The sequence below is a fragment of the Panthera uncia genome (assembly GCF_023721935.1).
Source record: "Panthera uncia isolate 11264 chromosome A1 unlocalized genomic scaffold, Puncia_PCG_1.0 HiC_scaffold_17, whole genome shotgun sequence".
NCBI classification, from domain to species: domain Eukaryota; kingdom Metazoa; phylum Chordata; class Mammalia; order Carnivora; family Felidae; genus Panthera; species Panthera uncia.
The window spans coordinates 34,889,467-34,910,720 of NW_026057577.1; the positions used below are offsets into that span (position 1 = coordinate 34,889,467).

At 42.6% G+C, this 21,254-nt stretch overlaps 1 protein-coding gene across 5 annotated transcripts in view; it reads left to right on the forward strand.

Annotated features, from left to right (window-relative positions):
* Nucleotides 1-21,254, forward strand: part of ARHGAP26 (Rho GTPase activating protein 26) — a 424,192-nt gene that overhangs the window by 219,352 nt on the left and 183,586 nt on the right. For all 5 annotated transcript variants that reach the window (XM_049649399.1, XM_049649398.1, XM_049649400.1 and 2 more), the window contains one exon: nt 5,757-5,793. In XM_049649399.1, the coding sequence (XP_049505356.1) occupies nt 5,757-5,793 (37 nt within the window). The remainder of the gene's footprint in view (nt 1-5,756; nt 5,794-21,254) is intronic.

Genomic DNA, 21,254 nt, shown 5'->3' on the forward strand with positions numbered 1-21,254 from the left:
ATGAGGTATAGGAACTCCTTCCTTGGCATTTCACAAGTTCCTGGTGACACCATAGCCTCTGAAACTGTTAGCAACGATTTACTGACACCAGTTGGGGGTAGTGCTAACACGGAGCAGAGAAAACAGATGGCTCTGTGAGGAGTTTTGATAGCCTCACCTTAAGCCACATAATGTAAACCTGCTTTATATTGCCTTGTAATAAGTCCTGAGTGGTACACTTTGATTCTTCTCTAATGTAGAGATTCCTGGTGCATTTGCCAGGTGTCTGAAAGAATGCTATATGCTCCCTCAACAGTGATAGATCTGGCTTACCTTTTCTACCAGGTCAGTGCATCAATGCGTTGTCCTCATCAACTCCCACATGGGGATTTAAAAAAAAAAAAAATCAGTCTCTTTTACTCTTCTCCTCAAAAAATGTTCATCTAATCAATACTTATTGAGTGGCCTGCTGTATTCTAGTTACTGAACCCTCTTTACAAATAATTCTGCAGGGTGCAAGAGCAAGGTTTTCACATTTGTTCAGGAGGAAGTCGTTGGGAAGAGCTGTCAGATAGATTTTTATTGGCTTCACTTTCAAGAGAGCCTCCCTCAGCCAGCAAATGTGATACTGGTAGGAGTGGAAAGGGTGAGCCAAAGGGAGCGTTGCTAGGTGAGAAATAGACAAGCAGCAGCAGCCGCCATTTGATTTTGATTCTCTCCAGCCCATCAGGCCGTGGTGACGAGAGGCACACTTGTCACGTGAGGAGGGGGAGCCCGTACCCAGCTCCAAAGCTCTGGCCCCTCTGGACGCTGTTGAGACACATCCTTCTTTAGTGAAAGCTATTCAGACTGGCTTTACTTTCCATGCTTCAGATTCAAACAGTTCCTTCTCCTACCTCTTGCAATACAGCTTGAGGCCCACCATGAGAAGGGTGTCTCCCCTTGGTGTAAAAATGCATGTCAGTTACTGAGTGGCAGACCAAAGGTGTCTTACTAGTAACTGCTCAGAAGCGGCACTTAAAGTTTCTAAATTGAGCCTGTTGATCAAGATTGACGAGGATTCCAGCGAGATGCTGTGCTAAGAATTCTGTCTGCCACACAGTCCTTGGCAAGTTCTCTGTGTATGTGCTCAGAGCTTCAGGGAAGGATGTTTTTTGGGCATCCTAAAGTGTCTCAAGATGGTTGTGGCTTTCAATTACTGCTATACTTGTATTAATTGGAAGTTGGTAAAATTACTGTTAGGTTTAAATTGGGTGGAAGTTTTGTTCTTACATAATGGTTGCATTGTTGACTTTGTAATTACTGCTTAGCTTCTTTTGAGTTTTTTGTTAATTGCCAAGGTTTTTTTCCCCCCTGGGAAGGGGGACTGAGTGGGGAAGTTGCGTGAGGTTGTAGTTAAGCACGGAATCTAGTCTAGAGGACTCTGCCACTTGTTAGCTTTGTAACCTTCAGAGCGTTATTTAACCTTCATAATGCTATAAAGTAGAGGTGGTGGTAGTGCCCCACAGGCTTCAGGACAAATTAAAGTAATTCATGTAAATGCTTGGTATGGTACATGGCCCATAATTTGTGGTGGAAAGTGGTTGGACAAGACATGGGTGGTAGGTGGTTATTTTATATTTGACTGCTATTAAAAAAAATTGAGAACCTGTTGCTCTAAAAGTTGGTTTTTAGATCAAACTTTTTTCGTGTTTTCCTTTAGTCCTTTAATTAATTTCAGTTGGTTGAATTAACATGCTAATGAGTCCAGTGTCACTGGATCCCTCAAACTACACCCCCATCCTTAGCCTTCTATGCCTTGTGGGGTAAGTGTAAAGGGAAGGAAGGAGAAGGATGATCGCGATAGTGGTGAAATTTCATTTTTATGGAGTGTTCAGTGGGACACGGAATTGTGATAAATGTTGTATATCTCTTACCTCATTTAATTTTCACAGCACCGCTAAGAGGTAGGAAATGTTAATATCCCCACTTTACAGGTGGCAAGATTGTGGTTTAGAGATGGTAAGTGATTTGAGAAAGCATGTTAACTGATTCAGTCTTCCTTGGAGCCGTAATTCACCAACTGTTTAGTGACTCATGTCCCTGTGAGTTGATCCAGGACAATTATGTTCTGTCCTTTCGAGACCAAGGCTCTTGAAAAGCTTCCTTGAAAGCTTATAAACCTGGGATAATTCTGCTAATCAGTTGTAAGAGAGAAGCCATGGCCAAAGAGACCTTTTATTTCAGGGAGCTGTCCTTAACTCTGTGCTTCAGTCTTAGACTAGTAACTATGAGATCTATAGAAGAAGGTTTCCCCTGAAATTAATACAACACTGTATGTTAATTATACTTTAATAATAATAATAATAATAATAATGATAATAAAGATTTTCCCAGAACAGACTGTTTCTAAAGGGTGAACTGCACGCCCTTATCTTGTGTCAGTATGAAAGATATTTATGAACCATAGACTACTGGTTTTGCTTGATAGTCATGTGCATTTGCTGCTGATTGGAAAAGTGAGCAAATATTGTAACCTCCGTTTAGAGGCAAGATAGAATAGGAAGGCTCCCACTGGCTGTCTGTCCTTGGACAAACTAACCTCTCTGGGCCTCAGGTTTCACATCTGTTAAATGGGAATAATGCTAGTACGTAAGCCATATGGTGGTTAAAAGGATTCAGTGATGTGTGTGGTACTTGGTAAATTAAACAAAGCCATCCCCACTTAGTGCTATTACCGTGCTGCCATCTGGCCTGTGAGATGGTGAGGCTGTTCTCCCCTCCCCCCGCCCCCCGGGGGCCTTCCCTGTCAGGCCATGTAGTCACACAGTTCTGGCAGGCATGGTTTGTTAGCTTTATTTCAAAACTCATTCTCTTTGCCTCATTTACCAAAGTAGACAGAGATTAATGGCCTGGCCTCAAAGGATCGGGCAGCACATGTTTCTGGCACCTTTGGCTCATTGATCACGCCTCTCCAATTTGGGGAATGCTTGGGTGTTGTGGGCAAGGGCCTCCTGAGACCCCAGAAAGCTTGAAGGAATGTAATTTAGTGCTAATTCTCCTCCTAATTAAGGAGAGCTAAAAGCCTTGAATTTTGTTTTCCTTTCTGGATTTTGCCACTAATAAACAGGAGCTAGTTTTTCTTGGATGGAAAGTTTAAATGTAATGGACAGAATGAATTGATCAGGGGTGGCCCCAAAAAAACACTTGACAGAATAGAGTCTCTTCGCTTGCACTTCCCTTACCGAGCTTTTCAAGGTTAGCGAACACCATTCACCATGGATTGCTGGTCCTAGCTGTTTGGTGGCTACCCGCTTCACTCACAGATGACAACATCTTGGAGGATCACCTTGCTGTCCTCCGCCCCAGAGTCATCTCCCTCCCTTCTCTACTGTGCACTGATGGCTTGTTGCACTGGTCTTCCTCCCCCCTGAAGGCCATGTGCCAGGATCACAGTCTTTTGGCTCCTAATCCTTAGAACTCTTTTTTTTTTTTTTTAACATTTTTTTTTTTTTTTAATTTTATTTTTGAGAGACAGAGCATGAGTGGGATAAGGGAAGAGAGAGAGGAGACATAGAATCCAAAGCAGGCCCCAGGCTCTGGGCTGTCAGCATAGATCCCGACACGGGGCTCGAACCCACAAACTGTGAGATCATGACCTGAGCCAAAGTCAGACTCTTAACTGACTGAGCCATCCAGATGCCCCTAATCTTGAGAACTTTTAAGCATAAAAAGTGATGCCTTTTTATTTGCCACACAATCTGCCTCAAGTATGGAAACCCTTTTCTTTAATTTTTATCCTCCTGACTTCCGAATAGTGTCTGTGCCTCTGTAGTCTTCTTTAAGAAATCACTAATAATGATGGATTTATTTGTCTTATTTAGAGTTTGATCATTCAAAACCTTCTTGGTCGACTTGTTCAATTTACAGATAAGGCAGTAGAGGCCCAGACCTGGTGATAGCTTTACCCAAAGACAGAAGGCAACTGAGGGGCCAAGTTGAAAAGCTCTTGACCAGCCATTCCCACCCATACTTGGCTAGCAGATGAAAATCACTTTTAGAGTTTCATGGCTCTCTTTTTCGAGGTGCTTGGTCAGTACTTCCAGGGCTTAAATAAGTGCTTCTCAGCCATGAGTAGCCATCAGAATCCCTTGAGATAGATACATAGATACATACATACATACATACATACATACATATATGTGTACATAGTTAGGATGACCAACTTTACCCTATGCCTTTTCATATATACAGAATCATAATCACCAAAGAAAGATTTGAAAAACGTTGATTCTATCCGCCCCCCCCCCAAGCAGAGGATTTACCTTAATAATGTTACCATATCAGGGATTGGCAAACTGCCCTACAGGCCAAACCCAGCATATTATCTGCTTTTTTTATTGCCTGTGAACTAAACATGTCATTTATAGATGAATATTTACAATTGATTTGATGGGAATACTAACTTTGACCCCTAATTAAGTCCAATGTTATCCTCCCTGTATAAAACCAATAAACAAAACTTCATTCTTCTGATTTGTGGATCTGCATTTTGAAAAATTACATTCCTTGGAAAAGATACTCCACATGGCCAATCTCATTTGAGAACTACTTACTCTAGAGAGGTATTGAGCCGAGCATTTCTGAAAAGAAAGCCTCGAAACCCTAATGGGGATTTTTACCTGCAAGGAATATTGTATCTGTATTTTAAAAACATGCTATATTTAAAATTTGTCAACCAAAAAATTTGTGGAAATTAGTTTTCTCTCTTACTGAACATGTACCTACATAATATTGATTTTTGTCTCTTGGCCTACAAAGCCTGTTATATTTACTTTCTGACTCTTCACAGAAGAAACTTGCAGATTCTTGCAATATGTCATTGTCTGTTTTCTATTGGAGTATTTTCCCTTTTTCTGTATTGGAGCACTTCCCCTTTTATGATTTCTGTGAATCACTTGAAGGTTTTATATTATGAAAGTAGTATATTCTCCTTACAACATTCAAATTTCGAAAGTATATAAAGTAAAATGTGATTGGCCCCATTCCCTATTGTTAATACTTAGCAGTTTATAATGTATCTTTTTCCTGACTATGCCATTTACTAGCTGTGAGACCTTAGTTAACCTCTCTGTTTCAAATTCTCCATCTGTAATACAGTGATAACACTTCCTACCTAACAGAATTGTTGTGTAGATAATTTGAGATAATTCATACGTATTTCTCAGCACCTTCCTTGGTTCACAGTAAATGCTTAATGATTGTAACTATTTAAAAGTTTTCTTCTTTTTAATTTGTATACACACATAAATTTTTTTTTTTTTTTTAAAGAATATGATCTTTGGGGGCGCTTGGGTGGCTCAATTGGTTGAGCATCCAACTTTGACTCCGGTCTTAATCTCATTGTCTATGGGTTCAAGCCTCATGTCTGGCTCTGTGCTGACAGCTCAGAGCCTGGAGCCTGCTTCAGATTCTGCAGCCCCTTCTCTCTCTGCTCCTCCCACCTTGCACTCTGTCTTTCTCCAAAGCAAATGTTAAAAAATTTTTTTTAGAGAATATTATCTTTTATTTTTTTTTTACAGTAAAGTTCCACAGGTGATTCTGATGTACACACAGTTGAGAACAGCTGAAGTGAATCCTAGGCAGTAGATGATTTTAGAGGGGATTCATATTTGGGGCCCACAAATTGCCTTCCATCTTACAGCACAAATTAGGGAAAGGGACAGGATATAATTTTCTTCGTTGAACCTGGGATGGTATAAAGTACACACAAGTAAATGTTTATTTCTATTTTCCAGGTCTACAATTCGAACAAAGACAGTCAGAGCGAAGGGAGTAAGTATGTCCCTTGGATAATTTCCTACAGCTGGGGTTGGGATGGAGCTTTAAAAGTTGCTGCTCTGGGGAAGAGCCACCAGGGGGTGCTGTGGGCATGTTGGGTCTGCCCCTTGCCCCTGGCGCTGTGTGAGGTGCTTCCACACTGGCTTACTAAGTCAATGACTCCAGGGCATTCAGTGAGCTTGACTGGCAAGGCTGTAATGACACCTTGCATTATATAACCCTTCACACTTTACAAAGCATTTTCATGTATATTATCTCAGTTAATCCTAGTTCTTGATAATGTAGTTCCAATCACCATTTAAAAGCCACTTAATTGAATAATACACAGCTCCCCAAGAACCCTGTCCTATGGGAAAGCCAGAATTGCCTCCTAGCCGGTCTTGTTCAAAGGACTGGAGAGGCAGCAGCTGTCTTGGTGATGGCTTAGTAACTCTGTGTTCTTCGTTACATTTTTGAAGAGGAAAGAGTAGAAATGGTAAACTCTGTAATAACACTCTTCTTTGATGGGAGTGACCCTGGGCAGTCTCTGTAGAATATACAACACATTTCCCCTACTGCTGGTTCCGAGCACTCTGGTTAATCATAATTTCCAAGGGCACCTGTAACCTTGCAAAGGCAATGGGATTAAAATGAAAAGCTATTGCGAGAGTGTTTGGACTGATGATATCCTTGGTGGATAGAAGTACTAACCAGTTCCTTCCAGGCTGCTTATAAGAGTGCAGAGGAAGTCCTGTCCCCTTGCCTCGAATTTGCTTTATAAAATCCACTTGAAGACAAATTCAAATATAGTGCAAACATGAATTCCAGTGATATCAAAAAAATCAGTAAAACAGGGACTCTCCATGTGGACAAAAGGATGAGGTATTTCTGTGTGTGTGAAATCCCTTAAAGGACAGAGATTTTCCTTTCGTTCTTTCCAAAATACAGATTTTGACCAGCAGTTTTATATAAAATACTAAGTAATTTGTATTATTTGCTATTGGTACATTAAGAGGCCTTTCAAGGAGGGAAAAAGGTTTTTCTTTTTTCTTTTTCCCTCAAGAATTGAATGAAGGAAAATTTTTTCAAGGAAATATTCAAGGAAACAAGTGCTTCCCCCCCTCCCCGCCCCAATCATCAGGTGGGATTGTTCTAGTGTATTTGAAATCAAGCCTGGCTAACTTTTCTAAAGTAACAATGACAGGGGCGCCTGGGTGGCTCAGTCAGTTGAGCATCCAACTCTTGATTTTAGCTCAGGTCATGATCCCAGAGTCCTGAGATCCAGCCCCACATCGGGCTCCATGCTGAGCATGGAGCCTACTTAACGTTTCCTCTCCTTCTGTCTCTGCCCCTCTCCTGCTCATGCGTGCATTCTCTGTCTCTCAAAATAAATGAATAAACATTAAAAAAAAATAACATTAGCAAAAACCACAGACATAAAAATGAAAGAATATGGAAGGCCGTAGAGTAACTCACAGTAAGGGAGGAAGAACTAAAGAACCAGGTTTGAAAACATACCAGCTCTGGAGCCCCAGGAACCAGTAAAAAAGGGTCTTCTGAATAATAATTGCAGGTTGATGAAGGTCTAGACTGCTTTTAGTAGTCACCTCACTCTTCTGAAGATTCACATTCCCAGGAAGGATAACAACAGGTTGGTCTAGGTTGGGCAGATCAGGAGAAAACAACACACTGTCACTGACAGTTTTAAGAGTATTGCATAAGATGGGAGCAGGGTAGTTTGCCGGACAGAAATCAGGGAATCCACCATAACAAGAGAAGATAGATACCCAAGGAGACTAAAATAAAATAACATGCCTGTACGATGCCCCAAGCTGGGACACACTATTCTATAATAAAGGACCCAAGAACTGTGGGAGATGAGATGCATCTGAATGGAGACCACCACCCAGAAGGTTGCTTGTGACTTGTGATAAACCTTCTCTCTGCTTGAGATAAGGGCCTATAGATTTGAAAGATGACCCTGCTTCTTTTAGGGGGCATGCCATCTCATCATACCATTCTGTAAGACCTTTGGGGAATATGCATTGGAAGCCAGTAGCCTTTGACCCAGTGATTTGTCTTAAGAAAATAGACTGGAGGACAAAAACTTTTGTGCAAAAAAGTTTACTGGAGCATTGGTAATAGTAATAAAGACGGGGAGATAATCAGATGTCTACTAGGAAGTTGATTAAAAATATCAAGGTACTGTGTAGTCTTTAAAAACAACAAGAGCAATCTAAGTATATTTGTGGAAATGGCTCCCACAGTTTATTGTTAATTGAGGTTTAAAAAAATCGGGTTACAGAGCAATGTTCTTAGTAAAGTAAATTGTTTGACTCATCTAGATGTATTGATAGAAAAAGTCTGGAAAGACATTTATCATGAAACTGTTTATTCAGAGAGAGGGTAGATTATTGGGAGGGACTGACCTGTTTTTTTTTTTTTTTTTTTTTCCTCCATGCTTTGCGTTGTCTGCAGTGAGCATATATTTAAAATCATAGCTAGTAATAGATAGCATTTATCCACCACTTAACTATGTTTAAGGATGTTTTATGCATATGAACTTAGTTAATACTTGAAACACTGTGTGAGATAGGTACCTTTGACCTACTTTGTATATTAGGAAATTGAGGCTAATAAAGTCAGGGGGCACCATTTAATCTGAATTCTGTGTAACCCCAGAGGCTCTACTGTTAACCACAAGAATATTCTGTCTCCTGAAGAAAAGAGCAACACAAGAAGTTCCATTTTGGAGAACACAGACCCTTGCAACAGTTTGCTCTTGGCATCCCATTATTCACAGAGTACAGAGAGCTGGCTGCCTGAAGTGTCTAATGATTTTTCAATTGCTTACCCTTTCATTTGGCAGGCTGGAGAGAAAAAAAAGATGGGGTAAAACATATTGGCCACTTGTCAGGAGTAGTTTGGATAGAAATGATTTTTTAAAGTATTATTGCAAAAGCTGTTCTGTTCACTGATGTCCAAGCTGGCACGACCAGAGTAGGGTTCTAGATTGATGCTTTCTCACCTCCTCTGGCCTTGGGACCCCTTCTTCATATCACATAATGCCTTAGCCTCCCCTCCTTTCTGATGTGGTTGTACTTTCCGTATCTGTGGATCGAAGTAATTTTCATTTCCACTCCATATCCACCCATAGGGCTTATCTGCCACAGGTGGCACTGTTGTCCAGGGTCTGATTGTTCAGCAACTCCCTGTCTGTTTATACCACAGTCAAAACTGTTCCAGAGGGTAGTCAGTCTGATAGGAATTTCAGAGTGTGACATTGCTCTTTGCCTTGAGTATCCAAATGCTAAATGGCTAACATTTTCCTTTCTAGAAAATGTTTTCATGGGAGTTTGAATGCCACCATTTTATCCCAGAGGCAGGATGTTTTGAAGGGCCAGGTAGCAAAAGGAAATTCCTCTGGGGACACTTCTGAATTTATTGCTTTCATCTTCAAGTTCCTCTCAGGGCATACAGCGCCTGTGGGGTGTTGGGGCCATAAATAATGCCTGTCTGCTGCTGGTACTTTCCAAATGGCCCAGTTGTCAGGGAGAGGATGGCAGCAGGTAAACAAATGCACATTTCTTCCCAGAGGCTTTTTCCTCTCTTCTTCTGTAAGCTCTATTTGAATCTCAGGTGTAGAGGGTTGGAATTAATCCTACTACCTGATTTGTGGCATGGGATCATCACAGGTTCCTTCCTTCCTTCCTTCCTTCCTTCCTTCCTTCCTTCCTTCCTTCCTTCCCTCCCTCCCTCCTTCCCTCCCTCCCTCCCTCCTTCCCTCCTTCCCTCCTTCCCTCCCCCCCCCTTTGAATTCTCTTCCCAGCTGTTACTTCTTTCCTCCTCTGAAGACCACCATTCTAATGAGTACTTTAAAATTTTTTTTTTTGAGCAACGTATATTTTTTTCTACCTGTATTTTTCAGTTATATAAATTATATGTGTTGTTCTTTTTCTTTGCTTCCTGGGCATTGTGTTAGGAGCCATCTACATTCTCCTGTCTGCTTCTAGACTGTGGCTTCTGTCTGCTGCACTGCACTCCCCCCCCCCACCCGTGTGTAACACTGTGTATCTGTTTTTACAGAGCTGCACACTCCATCTCCTCATGCTTCCAGCTCCTCATGACCACCACTAACACCACAATGAACATCTTTGTACATCTTGTACATCTCCCTGTGTGAGAATTTTTTTTGGAATATACCCATGAGGAGAATTGTTGGCCAGTCAAAGGGTGTGCATGTACTTAGTTTGAGGGAATATTTCTCCAGAGTGGTCAGTTCACAGTCCCATTACCCCTACACGAGGATTTCTTCTTTTCTGCCAACTCTTGCCATTATTCAGCTTTCTAATTTACTGTCACTCATATAAATAGAAAATGATAGCTCATTATTGTTTTAATTTGGGTCTCTCTGATAATCAGTATGTTTGAACATCTCTTTGTATGCCTGTTGACTGGGTTTCCCCTTCTGTTTATTGCCTATTCATGTCCTTTGCTCATTTTTCTATTTAATATGCATTTTTTTCATGTTGATTGGTAAAGTTTGTTCTCTATTTTAGATACTCATCCCTTGTTGGTTGTAGACATTTTAAATACATTTTCCCATTTTGTCATCTGTATTAATATTATATGTGATAATCTTACTTGACTGTAAAGCTTTCTCATGTATTGAAATGCATCTTTTTTTGTGCCTTCTGGTTTATGATTTTCAAGTTGCATTTTAAAGAAGGCCTTTCTACAGTGCTTAGGTGGCTCAGTCAGTTAATGGTCCAACTCTTGATTTCAGCTCAGTTCATGATCTCATAGTTGTGAAATGCAGCCCTGCTTAGCACTGGGCATGGAGCCTGCTTAAGATTCTTTCTCTGTCTTCCTCTCCCCCTTCCTCTCTCTGTCGCTATCTCTCTGTATCTCTCTCAAAAATAAATGAAAGGAAGAAAGCAGGCCTTTATGACCTATGTCACAAATATATGCACCTACATTTTGTTTTTTTGGCTTCATAATTCTTTCTTTCCCAATGAGGTTTCTAATTCAACTGATACCTACCATTGTATATAGTGTTTCATGAAGATCCAGTTTTATTTTTATCCACACAAAGACTCATTTTTCCCAAAAATGTCATTCTTTCTGGTTTTGACTTACAGTGCTGTCTTTATTGTATATTAGGCTTGCATATCTGAGCTCTGTCTCTAGTTCTTTATGTTCTTGGTCTGTTTGCTCGTGTGCCAGTACCTCTGTGCTTTTCATATGATGTCTTTGAGGTAAGTCTTAATGTCTGGTACTCTACTTTTTAAAAAATTTTTTAATTTTTTAATGTTTATTATTTTTGAGAGAGAAAGAGACACAGCATGAGTGGGGGAAGGACAGAGAGTGAGAGGGAGACGCAGAATCTAAAATAGCCTCCAGGCTCTGAGCTGTCAGGACAGAACCTGATGCGGGGCTTGAACTCACTAACTGTGAGATCATAACGTGAGCTGAAGCCAGACACTTAACCAACTGAGCCACCCAGGTGCCCTTGGTACTCTACTTCTTAAGATTTGACTTAGCTGCTTGTGGACCTCTGTCCTTCTGTGTAATTCTAACATAAGTTTGTAAGCTCCTCAAAACCTTAAAACTTTGCTTTAGAATTGCATTGAATTATATAGATTAATTCAGAGAAAATTGACACTTCTATAATCTTCGGTCATCTCACAAAACTTGGACTATCTTTCCCTTTATTCAGATCGCCTGTGCCCTTCATCAGAGTTTTAGTTTTCTGCCTAGAGGTCTTGGGTATTCTTGGTTAAGTTAATCCTTACAAGCTAAATTCAAAAATCAATCTGCTATTTTTTGCCAATTCTATGGGCCTCTTACCGGGGATCCTGCTGCCATCAGGGGACCTTCCCTGGGTTTGTTCATAGATGTCAGGATTATACATCAGTGATGCTGAGTTTTTTCTTACCTGGTAGAGAAAGGAAGGGAAAAAAATACAAGTAAGGATACTAGAGAGGAAGGGAGAATGGTTTGTTATTCCATAAGGTGCTTTACCGATCACACACCAGTGCCAGTTACCTAGGCAGCTGATACCTGTCATGGATTTGCCTCCTTTCTCATTGCAAAGAATAGGACTCTGCCCTGGGCAAGAATCCCTCCTCCCAGTCCACCCTATCTGGCCCCTTGTGCCTCCTCCGTCTCCATGTCCTATTGCTTGCTCTCCTTTTGACTGCAGCTGTGAGATTTCTCACCAGAGGCTCTGTGAGAATTGGTTTATTCTCCTTTGAAATGAGCTCCAGTAGGTATCAAGAGAAGAAGCCGAGAAGTGGCCTATTCCCCTCCAAGGCTGCTGTTGTCCTGTAGTCCCAGCTGAGGGACAGTTAGAGCATGCAAGAGAGTAATGGGAGGGCAGGCTTTCCTAGGGTGGGTTGATGTCTTCGAAGTTAGAAGTTTTAAATAATAAATGTCACTGCCTACTTAGTTCTGAAAAGATTAGCTTGTTTACAGAAATGATACCCTCCCACTGCTTCTCCAGCTGTTTAAAGGCTGAAGGCTGACAAACTGAGCCGCAGAGAGCTCAGTCTCCTAATCTTGACTTCGCAGTGCCACTTTCCTTAATGTGAATATTAATTCAGATTCCATGGGTTAATCAGATTATTTCAAAGGAATATGCCCAGGTTGCCTCAGACATGCCTTCTTGTGCACTTCAGACTCAGCTCAACACCGACCGTCTGGCTTTTCGAGAGGATCTTGCAGTGGTCTATGGTGCTTCCCACTCTTGTTCCCTGTGTTCTGGTTTGCCCCTACCTGCACCTTTCACTTGGTTTCCCAGCAGGAGTCCAGCATTCCTGGAGCACCTCACTGAATTAATAGCTCTTGGGAGTTTTTAAGTGCCTGTGGCCCTGGGCAGTGTGAGTGTGGAGGGGAAGGACACCCACAAGTAGAACATGTACCTCTGCCTTTAAGGAGTATATGGTCTGCTTTTGAGGTTGACAGCACACAGAGATGATAGCCAGATGGCCCAGTGCATGTGTGGGTGAGTGTAATCGTCATGCTATCTGTAGATACACCTGCTGTGCAGACAAAATGCCCCGAGCCAGTTGGTTGGAGAGTCAGCTCAGAATGGGGTTCCATCTAGGCTAGCAAGATTTAAAAAATGGGAACTTCCTACCTTCCCTCCTCTTCCTCCAGGAGAAGGAAATAGAGTACTTCCTCTGCTTCCACATCTCAGTCCCTTCTTTTCCTTCCAGTTTGTTGTTAATCTTTGACAGGAATCCTTTGTGTTTATAAAATGCTCAAGAAGTCACTGGAGTTTGTTATTTACACTGGATCTTGTGTATGTGTGTGGGGTGGGGGAAGCAGTGATTGGAGAAAGAATGCAAAGTTGGAATTAGGATTCACTCATCTGTAGGGTGTAGACATTGAATCTCCTAAGCAGCTTGAAAAACAGTTATTTTTACTAACTATAAAAATCATATGAACTCATTGTAGAATGTGCAGGAAATACAGCATTTATTTTCAGAAATTCAATAGAAGTCATCTCTAATACCACCCCAGTGATATTTCCTTCTTGTCTTTTTTTCGTGATATCTTTCTTACATGGATTTTGTCAATGTTGACATGTATTTTGACTTACTTGGCATTACAATGAATATACTTTTGGCATCCTGCTTTAAAAAATTTACAAGCATTTTCCCACGTCATGAAAATTGTTTATGAATGCCATTTGCAATGGTTGTTTAATATTCTGTCATAGGATTATATCCACATTTCTTGAACTATTTCCTGTCATTGGACTTAAATGTCCCTTCCAGATTTTTGCTCTTATGAGTAATATCAGCCTGAACACTCCTCTACATCAGTTTTTGCACATACCTCAGATAATTTCCTGTGGGTAGGCTCTGCCATGTGGATTGGAGAGAGCTGTTTTAGTGGAGGGCCACGTGAATCGTGTGGCTTAGCATGCTGGCACACTGGCTCCGGAACTGTGGGTCAGTGCAGGACATCTTTCAGCTTGCATTGCCTTTTATGTAAAAATGGGGGATAAATAACACCAACTGCCTCACGAAGTTGCCGTGACAATTGGAGTTTAGCAAAGTGTCTGGCATATTAGTTAAGAAATGCTTCATTACCGTTGGTTCTCATCTGTCTCATTATCTGGTCGTGCCAATTACTGTGTCGTGTGAGAGGGGGAAAGCTCCCTGGATGGGCAGAAGAGTTCCTGAGGGGAGCAGGGAGGAGAGCGGAGGGTGGCAGCTAATGCCCCTGCTGTTGTCAGGCCTGGAGCCTTGTGGGTGTTAGTTCATTAAATGACTACATTTCTCGAAGTGGCATATGCATGCTACTCGTGGTATCTCTGATCATTTTAGATAGTACCGGGCACACATTTTAAATTCCCATTTGGATTTGTATGTTTATTTCCACATTTATTAGGGGGAAAACACATGAACATGTAAACCCTCAGGTTGTCTCGATGCTATTGCTTAGCAAACCAGGAGGCCTTTTCAGTAAAGAGTCATATAGTAAATGTATTCAGTCTCGCAGTACTCTAACTCTTGATATTGCAGTGTGAAAGCAGCCATAGACAACACGAAAGCAAATGCATGCTTGCTAATGAAACTCAATGTACAATCAGGCAGTGGTGTATTTGGCCCACATACTATAGGTTGTCAACACTTAGACTACTTTTTAAAAACCTACCCTGGTATTAAGCTACCTAAGATGGCGTGAAGTTACGGCAGGCAGCATGAAAGCGGTACATCCATGGTGGGCATTAGTGGAAATGCTGTTCACAACGACCGCGTTTACAAATGAGCATTAGGCTTTAAAAAGTCCAGGTAGTATGGTCAGGAAGTAGTGGTGATGATGCTCAAACCAGAGTCGGCCTGATTGCCATAGTCATGCCCCGCCTTCCTCCACCTCTCGATATGCGTGACGTCTTTCCTTTGTTATGCCATCTTGTCACTTTGTGGCAAACCCAGTGGGGCCGTAAGGCCTTCCATCATCAGCCCCACCTAACCTTCTCAGCTCTTTGCTCTTGAGGGGCCATCCCATATTCCTTCTCAGTGAGCCTCCTCATCAGGACTATCAGTGGCTCCTCACATGCTGTGCATGATGCCCAGAGACCGTTAATGTGTGTCGGTGGCTCTGCAGCTTCCCAGGCACGGAAGCGTAACACAGCCCACTGCCCTTCTGCAGGCATCAGACAACACAGCCAGTGCTGCTTGGGTTCCTGTTACATACATTCATCATTCTTTCAAGGCCTCATTCAGATCACATTCCCTGATAGTGTCGTATCCAGTCTTTTCTTGTTCTGCGAGGGCAAGATTGAGGACCAGGAGAGGGGATGGGAAGGTGCCGTTACCTTGCTCTGCATGCTTATTGCCCTACCTCTGATTTATACATTCCCTTCCTCTCTGTGCCTCCGTTTCCTGTGATCTGTAAAACAGGAAAAAGAAAGAAAAAGAGTAAATCCCTCTTTTAAAAGAGGGATTTTTTTCTTTTTTTAACATTTGTTTGTTTTTGAGACAGAGAGCATGAATAGGGGAGGGTCAGAGAGAGGGAGACACAGAATCCGAAGCAGGCTCCAGGCTCTGAGCTGCCAGCACAGAGCCAGACGTGGGGCTTGAACTCACAGACCGTGAGACCGTGACCTGAGCCGAAGTCCGATGCTCAACCGACTGAGCCACCCAGGTACCCCAAAGGGGGATTTGCTCTTAAAGATGGTAGGGAACGACTTCATGGGATCCTATGGGTCCCTGGGTTTAAAAGATTTTTAAGCCTTCAGACATTACTAAGTCTCACAGTCTGAGGAAAGCAGCAGAGGACAGAAAAGAGGATTTTCTTTTTCCTTTTGCTTCCAGTCACCTTCGGCCTTTTGCTGTTAGAACACCCACAGTTGAGAGGCAAGAGAAGGCAGCCACTGGTAACCAGAATCCCTGTGGGATCAGAGCCATCCAGTGGCTGCCAGGCCTCCACCGGTCGGTAGCTTATAAATAGAACATTTCCCTTTTTAAACCTGAGAAGGATGGGCTGCATTAATGGGCATGGTGGCCTGGCCTCCTGAGTACTGGCCCACGAGGCAGTCAGCTGAGCACACCTTCCCCTCCAGCTTTCCATCCACGCCTTCTAGGCCAGGGCTGATAGGGGACAGGCGCTCATTCCCTCTCTTGCCTGAATTCCTTTCCAGCCTCCCACCCCCACCCCTTTTGGCCCTTGGCTTCGTCATTTCCCCTCCCTCCTGTGCCATGGCAGGTTTCTGTGGCTGCCACTTTTATCTCCTGAGCCACAGGCAGGCAAGATGGTGTAATTCTAGCTCGCCTAAGTGCTGACTTTCTCCAGCTTGCTTTCCATTATCACTTGAGCGTGCAACACAGTGGGTGTGGCCCACGTAGAACTCGAAATTATATTTAGTTGAGTGGTAATACCCTAGCTGGAGAATGATCCTGGCTGAGGAGCTGGGGGCTAGCAAGAGAGAAAGGAGAAGGAGCAGCTTGTTTTCTCAGAGATTTTGTTGCATGAGATCTCAGCTATTTTGTTTGGTGGGACCCCATCCCCCAAGGATATGACTGGCGATCATGCTCCCCTGGCTGGCCTGGACTGTCAGAAGTCTTTCTGCTTGTCTTAAATGACACTTAACAAACCATTCTCTCATCCTAGGCAGGTGTGAACCACCCCTTGGCATCCTAGTTTGGGCTTCAGCCAAGAACATCGAGCAGGTCCCTGGCTGCATCTTGAACTCCTAAAGCCCAGTGCACAGGGTTGTTGAGGCAGAGACTGAAAGATTTTCCTCAAGGCTCTCGATTAATGTTTATTGGGCACACACATATTACTGGGCTTTGTGCTCAGGGTTTGATGTACATTCTGTTCTTTGATCCTTATAAGAACTCTATGAGGTAGATAATATTATTGACCTCATGTAAAGATGAGAAAACCGAATCCTCATTTTTAGTGCATACTGATGGCCTGTCAAAGTCATCCCTTCCTACCCTGATGAGAGTATTCAGAGTGTGCAACTCACATTTGGCATGTAAGAATCAGCAGAAGCTATCAAGTCCTGTTGCCCACAGTGGGGATAGTGTTGACTGGTAGTTGGGAGTGTGGACTGTGCAGAATTATTAACATACATGGGTTGTAATCCCAGCCTCACTACTTACTGTGTGTGTGACCTTGGAAAATTAGTTTCCCTGGGTCTCAGGGTTTTTTATCTATAAGATGGCTATAACCTTATTACCTACATCATTGGTTTGTTGGAAGGATTGAGTGGGATTAGGATGGAACAGCAGTGCCTGGTAGTCTAAGCAGTCATTAAATGTCATTATCTGCCATTGTTGTTATTAATAACATCATCATTACCCCAAACCAGAGGCTATTTATATAAAAGCATGACAGCCCACAATCTCTCTACAGTTCCTCAGAGTGCTGTTAAGGACATCACCTTATCTGATTTTCACAGCAACTGATCTGTACCGATGAGAAGGGTCCCAGAGGCCAAGTACACCCATCTCCCACAACCAGTTAGTGGTAACTCCAGCCACAAATGTTCAGCCTCTGATTATGAATGTCATCTCTAAGACAGGTAGAAGGTAAAGGCAGGAGAAGGGTGTAGGTGGGCAGGAGAAATTAGTTCTTTGCTTGAAACCCTTCCTCTTTCAAAAAGGTGGTGATGATCTCTTTTGGTTGAGAAATCAGTGTGCAACCGCCTATGCATCAAGGCAGAAAGGAATTGATGCTTCTCCACTGTAATTCCTTCTCTGGTTGCCCAGATCACCGTGTAAGAGACCAGGTGGTCCTGATGAAGCCGGTTGGCCTTACCATGGTGTGCGTTAAGCATGGCTCTTGCACAGCTGCCGGATTGGGAATTTTAAGGAGACTGCAGATGTAGAAACCCACAAGGAAACAGAGTCCTGCAAGCCAGTCCGCAGCCCTCATCTTGTGCTCTGTAAGAACCCAGACACTGCCACTTGGGCTGCGGTGTCTGGCTGAGAACTGGATCGCTCTTCACAGGTATCTTAGAACCTCTCTTGACTCTGGCGTAGAGCTGGTAGGTTTATTTCAGGCCAGGCAGGGATTTCATCTCTTTTCTTCTACTTAGTTTGCTTTCTTTACTCTATGTCCCTCTTGGCTTGTGTGTGTGTGTGTGTGTGTGTGTGTGTGTGTGTCCACAGAAACCATGAAAAAGAAGATAGGTGCCTTTGTACCTGGTAGGCTAGGGGGAAAATTCCGATTGGCAGTGTTCGTGCTTAGAGGTCAGGGGATGAATGAGATCCCAGTCAGTCATATTTGTACTGTGCATCCTGCTGCAGGGCCCCTGAACTCTAGAAGGTACCAGTGTGTTCAGCCAGCTGCTCAGCATTTGAGGCTCCTGGAGTGTGGGGATTTCTCTACCTGTTGGTTTCTGGTGTCTCAGCTGGTGAAAATATGGATTATATCTGTTGCTTCATCCAGAAAATATTTATTATATTTATTGATGCTACAGCAATGAACAAGGCAGATAAAGTCCCTGCTCTCATGGAGTTCTAATGAGAGAAACTGACAGATGGCAAGTAAACAAAGGTATACAGAGAGGGGCTAGGAAGAATTAAGAGCAAAGAGATAGTGCCTAACTAGAGAAGAGAGAACTAGATACCTAGAGCAGAGAGGCCTCTCTGAAGATGTGACATTTGAGCAGAAACCTGAACAAATGGAGGGAGTGTGACATGTTAGGAGCCAGCAGAGGAACCAGCATGTGCAAGGGCCCTTGCAGTGGAGCGGGTAAACCAGCTGTGTTCAGGGATTATCGGGAAAGGCTGCAATGACTGGATTGGAGGAAGCCAGACGGAGAGTGGCCAAGTAAGCTGGGACTAGACCGTGTGAAGCCATGGTCAGGTGGAAAGCTTGTGTTCTGAGTGTCATGAGAAGTCCCTGGAGAGTTGTGATCAGGCAAGTGACACACGAGCCAGTGTGTATTTTTAAAAGATGGCTCTAGCTGCTGGTAGAGAATAAACTGTGTGAGGCAAAAGGAGAAACAGTTGGGAGACTATTGCAGCAAGCCAGGCGAAAGACAATGGTTGCTTGGATCAAAGTATTAGCAGTGGGGATGGTGAGAAGCAGTTGGGTTCTGGATGTGTTTTTAACCGATGACTGATGAGGTTGGCTGATAGATTGGAGTGAGGGCAAAGCAAGGATCAAGGATGACTGCGTTGAAGTAGGACATCTTGCTGATAGAAGATGGTACCCTCCCATCCCATCCTTCCAGCCGGGTTGAATATAGTTGTCTGGTCAGGCACAAATTAAGACAGTTGTTCCCAAATGTGTTATTTTTCTATCATTGACTTCATGTTGTTGTTTTTTTTAACATATACGTATACCACTAGTATTGTTACTATGTACCTACTAATTTTCTTAAATGAGTTCACTCTTTTTAACTGAAATTTATTTTATAAATAGAGTATGTTGTGCTATGTGTAATAAAAAGATAAATTTCTAATATTCATTGAAATAAGTACACAACTACAACTATTAGAAATATTTGTGAATCATTTGGAGTCATTTCATACACCAGTAGTAGCACAAACAGCATTATATTCCGAGATACATAGCACTGGTAAATGTCTGTTGTTAGATGGGGACTGTGGAACAGATGTTGATAGCTAATTAATTCCTAACAATCATTTCTGTTCATCTGTAGTGATAGTTTTTTGTTTTTGTTTTTTTTTTTTAAAGCTCATCTATTTTTGAGTGAGAGAGAGACAGAGCAAGCCGGGGAGGGGCAGAGAGAAAGAGAGAGGGAAAGAGAGATTCTGTGCTGTCAGCACAGAGCCCAGTGCAGAGCTCAATCTCACAGACCATGAGATCATGACCCGAGTTGAAACTAACAGTCAGACTTAACCAGTTGAGCCACCCAGGTGCCCCTTTAGTGATACTAGTTTTAATTGCTTGGTATACAGTACAATACAGTACATCGTTGTCCCAAGTGTGCTTCTCAAGCCTGCTGGAGTACAGCCTGTGGGAGGGTGCCCACAAGATCCCTGGCAACAAGCATGGTCCTGGTTCTCTTGTCCACTAGATTTGAGAGCTCCTGGAATAGAAAGGAAAGAATCCAGAAAACATGATCCCCAGCCCCCAGCCCTGACTGGTCATGTGAACTTGAGCAGAAGCAGACTGAGTTACAGTCCTGGTTCCATCACTCATTAATGCCAGAGCCTTAGTAGAAGTTCCTCAACTTCGTCTGACTCGAGATTTCCTGTCTACAAAATAGGGGTGTTGATGATGAGGATACAATGCATTTAAGTGCTTAGCCCAGAGCAGTGCAGTCTGTTCAGCAAGCCTTAGCTACTGCGGTCATTGTTACCACTTAGCAGTGTGAGCCTGACTTGTCTCATCATAAAAACTTAACAGATACATTGGGAAAATCAGTGAAGCTATATATTTTATAAACAGCCATGTATCATCGTATAAGTTCATTGTACTCATTAGTGTGCAAACATCAAGAAGTTATTAGTGAGGACTGTAACAGTATTTGCCCATGTGATTATTAAGGGGATAACATGAACTTGGATATGAAAAATGTTTCATCACCTGGAAAGTTTGATTCAAATGTTGGTAATACTGCTAATGACCATCTATTGAAATACCGAACAAGTCAGTATATACATTTCCTTTGACTCTCGCAACACTCAGGTGAGTTATCCCCACTGTACAGGTGAGGAAAGTAAGTGTCAGAGGTGTAGCATTTATCCTATGAGTGTGGCAGAGACCTCAGTCTAATCCAGGTCTGTCTGGCTTCAGCCAGACTCTTCGTTCTCTTCCCAGATACATATTGCTTCTGTCTGCGTGACTTCAGTTAATATTAAAGTTGGTTCATACTCCCTGAATGTATACGTCTGGGGAGCAGAGTATAAGACAGAGTAGGCAGTAGCATGGGATGGGACACAGGGTCTTGGAGTTGAACTGGGATTAAAAACTGGCTGTGGGTAATCCCCAAAGTAGAGAATTCACACTTGGATAATTAAGAAGCAATTGGCCACCTTCCCGGGCCCCACTGGGAGCTTCTGAGAGCCACCACCATGAAGACTGTTTCCCAGGGGCCACAGCCGTGAAGCCCTGGGAACTCTCAGTCTTCACATGATTAGGAGAAAGGACGTGAGCCCCTTGAGTGTGTTAGCCAATTGGAAGTCTATTCTCCAGATGGATATGGTATTAAATTCAATGTGGGTGTTTCTCTTCATGGCTTTTAATGGTGTTGAAATTGATTAAATTCAGAATGAGTGAGGTAGGCCAGACTTTAAGAGCAAATCATGTTGGGAAATGGAGTAAATTTCTATGGTGAGAACATGCCCCTGGAGCTGTCCATAAAATGGTGGCCTGCTCATAATAACTGCAGACAGTTTCCTATATCCATCCACATTAAAAACGGGGCAGTAACTTCCTTTACCTCTCAGTTCTTTCATTTTTATGTAAAGATCCTGTACTTCCAGCAAATTCCATTTCTCCTGTAAAAAAAACTTGAAAGATTTTTGTTGAAT